The 7,512-nt window shown below is 45.0% G+C and overlaps 1 protein-coding gene and 1 long non-coding RNA gene across 5 annotated transcripts in view; one reads left to right on the forward strand and one right to left on the reverse strand.

Moving 5' to 3' along the window:
• Window positions 1-225: 225 nt before the first annotated feature.
• LOC140518812 (uncharacterized) lies at window positions 226-6,495 on the reverse strand. The gene is made up of 3 exons (XR_011972023.1): window positions 6,189-6,495; window positions 2,340-2,462; window positions 226-547 (listed from the first exon to the last, which is right to left on the reverse strand). It is a non-coding gene; the product is annotated as an uncharacterized lncRNA (long non-coding RNA).
• Window positions 6,496-6,848: 353 nt separating this feature from the next.
• The window catches only part of RNF130 (ring finger protein 130), a 131,334-nt gene continuing 130,670 nt past the window's right edge, over window positions 6,849-7,512 (forward strand). The window contains exon 1 of one of the 4 annotated variants that reach the window (XM_072631256.1): window positions 6,849-7,503. In XM_072631256.1, the coding sequence (XP_072487357.1) occupies window positions 7,254-7,503 (250 nt within the window). In that variant the 5' untranslated portion in view covers window positions 6,849-7,253. The remainder of the gene's footprint in view (window positions 7,504-7,512) is intronic. The other 3 variants (XM_072631255.1, XM_072631257.1, XM_072631254.1) reach the window with 3 other exon arrangements.

The following is a 7,512-nucleotide window of genomic DNA, read 5'->3' on the forward strand; positions in this document are numbered from 1 at the left end:
TATGTTTTGGTTTATTATATGATTTCTTCCATTCATTTTAATTCTTGTACACAGCATGACTATAGTGAAAATGTATTTAATAGGAATGTATGTGTAGAACCTATATAAAATTGTATGCTACCTCAGGGAGGGAGGGAAAAGGTAGGGGGGAGGAAGAGGGAAAAAAATCTAAGTTATATGGTAGTGATTGTAGAACACTGAAAATAAATAAAATTAAGAAAAAAAGAAAATTAGAACTTTAATTTATATTTTCAATTTTTTAGCAATCTAAAAAATAGTCCCTCTGTTTTATTTTGGGTTCTTCTGAAGAAAGGACCTAATTTCTTGGAACACTTATACTATTCCTAAATAAGACACAGACAAGACAGGTATTCTGGCCAGACTCCAATTCAGGTAATTATATTCCCTTCTCCTTAAGTTTTTCTTGTAATTTCAATTATATAAGGTTTTTTTTTCATTTCTTCCAGGCCACTCCTGCTGTTTCACTCTGCAGCTGATAGAGGATGACTGTTAGCTTTCCCTCCAGGTGTTGTTGGGTGAAGTGATCCTTACAGAGAGATAAAGGGTGACAAAAGATCATTTTTAAGACTTCAGGGGATCCCATCTACTCTGGAAAATTCCAATGGAACAAATTAATACTTCTGTTTTGTAGTATACTCTAGCTTTCCGTTCCCTCTCTCCTATCTAACAGTTAGCACAGTATATGGGTCAGAGTTCTGTCAAAATGTGTAAATCTCCTGGTGATTAACTCAGTCATCTGCTTCACATTCATTCCCCTTATAAATTTCCCCTCTGAAACTGTCTGAAGGTATTTAGAGGTCAATCTAGTCTAACCTCTCATCCAATGCAAGTATTCTTTCTGTGGGGGGTGGGGGTGTTCATCCTTCACTGGCAAAAAGACCATGCCATCAGAGAAATGACATGACTTGCACTTGACTTTGTTTTGAGTGAGGGAGGGCTGTGCAGGTCACCAGACTCACTTCTCCTCCAGAGCCATCTGAATCCAGTGACCAGATATTCATCAGGATGACTGGAGATGACCCAGGATGAAGCAATTGGGGTTAAGTGACTTGCCCAAGGTCACACAGCTAGTGAGTGTCAAGTGTCTGAGGTGAGATTTGAACTCAGGTCCTCCTGACTCCTGTACTGGTGCTCTATCCACTGCACCACCTAGCTGCCCCTCATTCTTTCTATAACATTCCCCCAAAATTTCTAGCAGTCTTGTGATCAAAATCTTAAAAAGGCAATCCATTCTATTTTTAAATTCCTCTAATTATTAGAAAGTAATTCTTCCTTATAGAATACGCAGCTTAGTACTTTCCCTTCCTCTCCCCAGATCTGAGATCACACAAATCTGTTTTGTTTGGGGGGACAGTTCTCAAAGATGAATATCTTTTCCCATTCATTAGATCCCCACCCAGAATTTATTAAGAAAAATCTCCAAAAAATAAAGCTTATGTCTAGGTTTCCAGAAATGTAACAGGGTTCTTACACACACATACACACACACATATGTATGTGTATATGTGTGTGTGCGTGTATACCCTCAAGGTAACAGATGCATATCAGAAAGAGACCAACTTTTATTATACCCCACAGAAAAAGACACAAAGGACTCATAGGATCACACAACATGTAAAGACCTCAAAGTAGTTCATAAATTCTCCTAAGAAGAGAATTTAAAATGTGATTGTGAGCAGAATAACACCGTGACATTCAGATGAAATTCCTCTCTTCCATAAGATCTTAACCCACCGGTGTCTCCCACTGTCCCAAACTCAGAGTGCTACTGTGTGATTGAGACATCATCAGAAGGCAAATACATTTTAGGGCTGCTAGAGAGGCTCTTTTACCCTATACCACATGTAACCATAGTAATATAATAACTCACTTCAGTAATAAAATAATTATATAACCATATAGTTACATAATAACTCACTATAGTAATCATATAGTTACATAATAACTTACTATAGAAATAGTGAGAACCAAGAGGAGGGAAAAGTTTGATCTCTTGCTTCCCCATGTAATGACAGGTCCTTTATCAATACTCCAGCTGGAAAGATCACTTGACCAGTCTTCTCTTTCCAACATGCATATTATTCAGGAACTCTCTAACTCGGAGCTCCTCTTGAAGCAAAGGCTGGAGGTGCTGCCTAAGAAAGCTACCTTCTCTAGCTAGAAAGCTAAATTCTGACATCATAATGTACTGATTAGAAAATCAAGATCCTTCTTCCTTTACACATGAAGTTGGGGTTAAGAAACACATAAACTCTCCTTTCAGGCTGTCCAAGCAAACATAGGTCTGCCTCTGGCATGCGCAACTGCAGAATACTCACCATTGCCCTGGTTGTTGCCCATCTTTTAGACCAGAAAAGTCTATTTTCAATCCATTAACAGCTCCCGGTAGTGGGAAGATATATACATGCACAGGCATCCCTAAACTGGAAGCAAGTTTCACCCTAAGAGGGAAAGAGCAAAAAAGGAATGATAGCAGTCTGTCAGTTCTCTTTTATAGAACACCAAAGCAAGATAACTCTTCTGACCATCCTCTGCATAGCCCTGACCAACCAAATCATTTCAGTTCTAGTCACTGGTCTCCATAAAAAGTCAAGAAGAGGCTTCCAACCAGCCATTTTTATTTGGGGCAATCTCAATCTCCTAGACCTAACTAGGAATTGTGTTTTTCTTCTTATGGGCCAATGGGCATGTCCATAAATCCAAAAGAGGAGGTTCTTTCAAAAGTTCTAGGCAAAGGCTCACTCTCCTGGAAGTTTCTTCAGTTAATTAGGGAACTCTCCTGATCAGCCTTCCTTGTACTTATGCCAGCTATCTAATTTACCTTGACTCCGCCCAGAAACATAAGACACACACCCTACTGGATTGTCTGACATCTTAGACTTGTAAGCATTCAGTTCAATGAGTCACTAGACAAAATCACTAACCAACTTTTAAAAATAAATACTCCAAAGAAAATAAATTTTAAATGCCTCATGTGACTCCATATATCTCTTTTTGAGGGCCTCTCCAGGTCACTTACAGGTTAGGTTAGGACACACTATAGACAAAATGAGTAGTCTCCTTCCTTCAATGACAGCCAACTAGCAGACATACTGCTCTGAAGGTTTCATATGCTCTTAGATAGCAGGGCCCAACTCAGGGACCCCTCAAAATATTGTAATGGCCAGCAGCTAATTTAGACACATAGCATATCGGAAAGGAGCTAAAAAGCTTTCCAGATCTAGTTCATGCTCACCTTGCCAATCAAAATGGCCAAAGAAAATGGCATAGAGATAGGATTACAATGTGATAGAAAGAGCTGATCTAGGGAGTCAGCAGACCTGGATTTGAAGCCTGGCTCTGCCACTCACTAACTGCCTGTATGACCTGGGGCATCTCACTAGTCTGTTCTCTGGTTTTCTCCTCCAGTTCCAAGAAAACAATTAGATCTTAAGTTATTCTCATTGGTCAATTCCATTGTTATCATTACAACCCTTAAACCTAGAGAAGAGGTTTGTTTATGAGAGAGAGAGAGAGAGAGAGAGAGAGAGAGAGAGAGAGAGAGAGAGAGAGAGAGAGAGAGAGAGAGTTTGAGCTGATGGGAGGACAAGCACTCTACTCCTATACTCAGCATGACCTTAATATCTAACCTCAGCCCAATTTTCCTCTTCAGTGAAGCACATCCTGACTCCTTAGCTGAAATTTTCCTAAAGCACTTTGTTTCACTGTCTCCTTTGTCCCTGTCACACTTTACCTTGTATTACTATACTTATTTATGTAGACCTGTCTCCTTGTATTATTGTAATTATTTGTGTAAATTCCTTGAAAGCATAGACTTTTATTCTTCATCTTTGTAGTAGGTACCTGATAAATGCTCCTTTAGTTAAACTGTTCTTTCACCCCTTCTAGGAAAAGGATGTAAAATTCACCAAAGTACCATGCCTTCTAAAATTCTTGGACCCAAGTACAAGCCTTTGCTTTTATACCTTTCACATCCTTCCAATTTTTAGCACTTTATACAGATCCCTTTATGTTTCTTTTTATCCAGATATTGCCCCCAGAGTCACCCAGAATAAATCTGTTCTCTCTTCTACATGATATTCCTTCAAATATTTGAAGACAGCTTGTAATATCCAAATTGTCTTTTTTTCTCCAAGTTAAAGCTTCCCAGTTTCTTCAGCTCTTCTTCGTATGCCAAGTTTCTAGACTCTTCAAAACCTTAATAACTGGAACCTGAGAAATTATCTATTCCAGCCAGTATCCTAATATCTACCATATTCTCAACAAGTGACCATCTAGTCAGTGTCTCTCCTTAAGAGACATTAGTAGCAGGAAATTTTTGTTCCTAAACCACCCTCCATAAGTTTCATTTGACCTGTGATTTTATTTGACTCTGAATGAAGGAAAGAAAAACATTTATTGCATGCTTACTATGTGCAAAGCATTGTGCTCAGTGCTAAAGAGATAAACAGAAAAGCAAAACATTTCCTACACTCAGAAGTGTGGAAACTCCCTCCACCAAAGGAGATCAATTCATCTGTAACTTATCTAGTTGCCTGAAACAGTAAGAGGTTTAGTAACTTGCCCATGATCACATAGCTAATATGTATCAGATACAGGACTTAACCTAGGTCTTCCAGACTTCAAGGCCTTCCCTCTCTTTAATACTATTGTCTTTCTGGGTGCTATGATGAGATTTTTTCAGAGCTGGTTAAGTTATCCATGTATGCATATTCTCTAAAACGAAATAGTATTTGTGGATATGTTTTGCATGACTACACATGCATAACCTATGTAGAATTACCCACCTTCTCAATGAGGGCTGGGGAGGGAGGGAGAGAATTTGGAATTCAAAGTTTTAAAAATGAATGTTAAAAATTGTTTTTACATGTAACTGGGAAAAAATAAATACTAAGTAAAAATTGAAAAAAAAAGAAACAGGATATAAGCATGAATCCTGCTTCCTGTCCTCTATATGAGGCTCTAGTTTGTCAAGGCTACTCTTAAAACATGGCACCCAAAACTGAATACAGTACTGTAGAAAGGACCTTACTAGAACAGAAAATGGCAAGATAGTTACCTCCCTAACATGTTACCAACCAACACCATTCCCCTTCAGGGAACTCCAGTGGCCCCATATTGCCTCCAGGATTAAATCTAAACTTCTGTGGTAAGAAGCCCTTCTAACCTGGCCTTTCTCAACCTCCCCAATTTTCTTGTGCTTCTCTCTTCTACAGCAGCTGCAGCCTACTTGCAGTTCTTAGAAAGGAGCACTCCACCTCCCAATTCTTTGGAGTTTTTGCACTGTCTGTCCCTCACGCCTGAAATGTTCTCCCTTTTGACCTGACTCCTACTTTCCCTGACTTCCTTCAAGACTCAGCTCAAATCCCACCTTCTGCAGAAGACCTTTTTCAGGTGTCCCAAGCTGCTAATGCCTTCTCCTCTCAGATTACATTCCATCTACATCTTGAATGAATCTAGTTAATGTTATCTCCTCCTTTAAAATGGGAACTTGAAAGTAGAGATTGTTTCTGGGGTTGTTGTTTTTTTTGTATCCCCAGCTCTTAGCACAGTGACTGGTACCTGATAGCATTTGATAAAAACTTGCCAACTGACTCTTTTAAGGAAGTCTAAGATTGTATTAGTTTATTTGAGAGCAAGGTTATCTTGAATTCCACTGAGCTTTGGGATTAAAACCCCCTAGTCCTTTTGAGGGTTACCGAATAGCCTTTCCCATTTTTGACTTGTTTAACCTCGTCAACATTATCATTAACAGCAAATGTTTCAGCTCAACTCAACTAACATTTACTGAGCCTGGTCACCAACATTGGCAAAGGCCATGGAAAATTAGAATAAGCCACTTTTGGTAGGTTAAATTGAACCCAAGTTTTTTATTTAAATGGGACAAGCTGGGCTGGTACAACCTGTATGGGGTGCAAAGCAAGAAATCCATCCAATCTGCCCTATAAGGGGTGGGGGATTGGTGGTGAAAGTGGAGCGCATTCCTAACTAAAGCTCGTAGCTAGTGAGGGGCCACTCCACACTGGGAAAACCACAATTTATAGTTGGAGAATCTCCCCCCCCCCATCATCTCTATGTCAGCGTCCTTATTTTACAAATAGGCAAACCGAAGCCTAGAGACTCATCCACTTGGCCAGGGTTAAAACTCGTACGCAGCGGAGCAAAACCTTGAACACCGGTCCTGAGGGACTTCAATCTCGATATCCATTACGTTATTTTATAGTGAGAGCTGCTTATCCTCTTCGCCTCCAGCTCATATCCTAGCCTCTCCGCCCCTTCTCTTCCCTCCCGTCAGTTCCCGGTGCAGCTTTGCGCCCCAGCGGACGCTGGCTCTAAGTTAGGGCGCTTTTCTCCGTTTCCCCCTAAGACCCGCTCCTTTCACACTATGCCTCGTGGCTTTAGGCAAGGGCAGTTCTAGGCCACTGCGCCTGCGCGGCAGCTGTCGCCCCTTTGGGGCGGGGAGGCTGGTCTGAGCCAGCCGGGTGACTGGAGCTCTACACCCCCCCTCCCCCGCCTCGGTCCTGCTCTCCCTGCTTCTCTTCAGGAGAGACCTCAGGCCGGTCCTCGAGGCGCTTTAGTCGTCGGGTCGGCAGTGCAGGCCCGGCCTTAGTCCCAGCTCCTCACTTACCCCCGCCCTCGCTTTCCTCCCGAGAATCCCGAGGGGAGGCGCTACAGCCCCGGCCCCAGGCGCGCCCCGCCCTTCCCCGCCCCTCCTCTCTCCAGGCGGGTCCCGCCTTCCCGTCCGAGGGGGAGCGGAGCCGGGCGGAGCAGCTGGGCTAGGGCTGGAGCGGAGCTGTCTGCCCCGGGCATCCTGAGTCGCCGCCGCGCCGCCCAGGGGTAGGGGCTCTGAGTGAGGCGGGGCACGAAAGGAGGAGCCGGCGCCGCAGCGGCCCCGCCGATTCGTCGCCCGCCTGGGCTCCATGGACCTGTCGCCGATCCGTGCCCGGGGTGTTGCGGGGGAAGCTGGCCGCCCGGGCGCTCCCTCTCCACCCTGACCGACGGGGCGGGGGAATGGGCCGGCAGCAGCCGCGCTGAGAAGCGGCCACCCGCCCGCTGCTGCCGCCTGCTCTGCCCGGCCTTGCCCGGCCAGCCGACCCAGGCTCCGAGCCGCCTCCCAGCGCGGCCCGCACCGACTCGCCCCGGCCTGCCCGCAGCGAGGCCTCCCCGCGCGGTTCCTCCGTCCCGGCTCGAGCCCGGACCTCGTCCCCGGCCCCGTCCCAAGCCCCCGGAGCATGGCTGGCCGCTGGAGGGGGGCCCGGCGGCCTGGCCTGGTCCTCCTGGCCGTACTGCACTGGTGCCTGTGCGCGGCCGGGGCGGACATCGCGAGCCAGGAGTACTACACGGCGCTCATCAACGTGACCGTGCACGACCCCGGCCGGGGCGGCCCCTGGACCTTCCGCATAGACCGCGGCCGCTACGGCCTCGACTCCCCCAAGGTGGAGGTCAGGGGCCAGGTCCTGGCTCCGCTGCCGCTGCATGGAGGTAAATGGG

The sequence above is a fragment of the Notamacropus eugenii genome, chromosome 1 (assembly GCF_028372415.1).
Source record: "Notamacropus eugenii isolate mMacEug1 chromosome 1, mMacEug1.pri_v2, whole genome shotgun sequence".
Classification (NCBI taxonomy): domain Eukaryota; kingdom Metazoa; phylum Chordata; class Mammalia; order Diprotodontia; family Macropodidae; genus Notamacropus; species Notamacropus eugenii.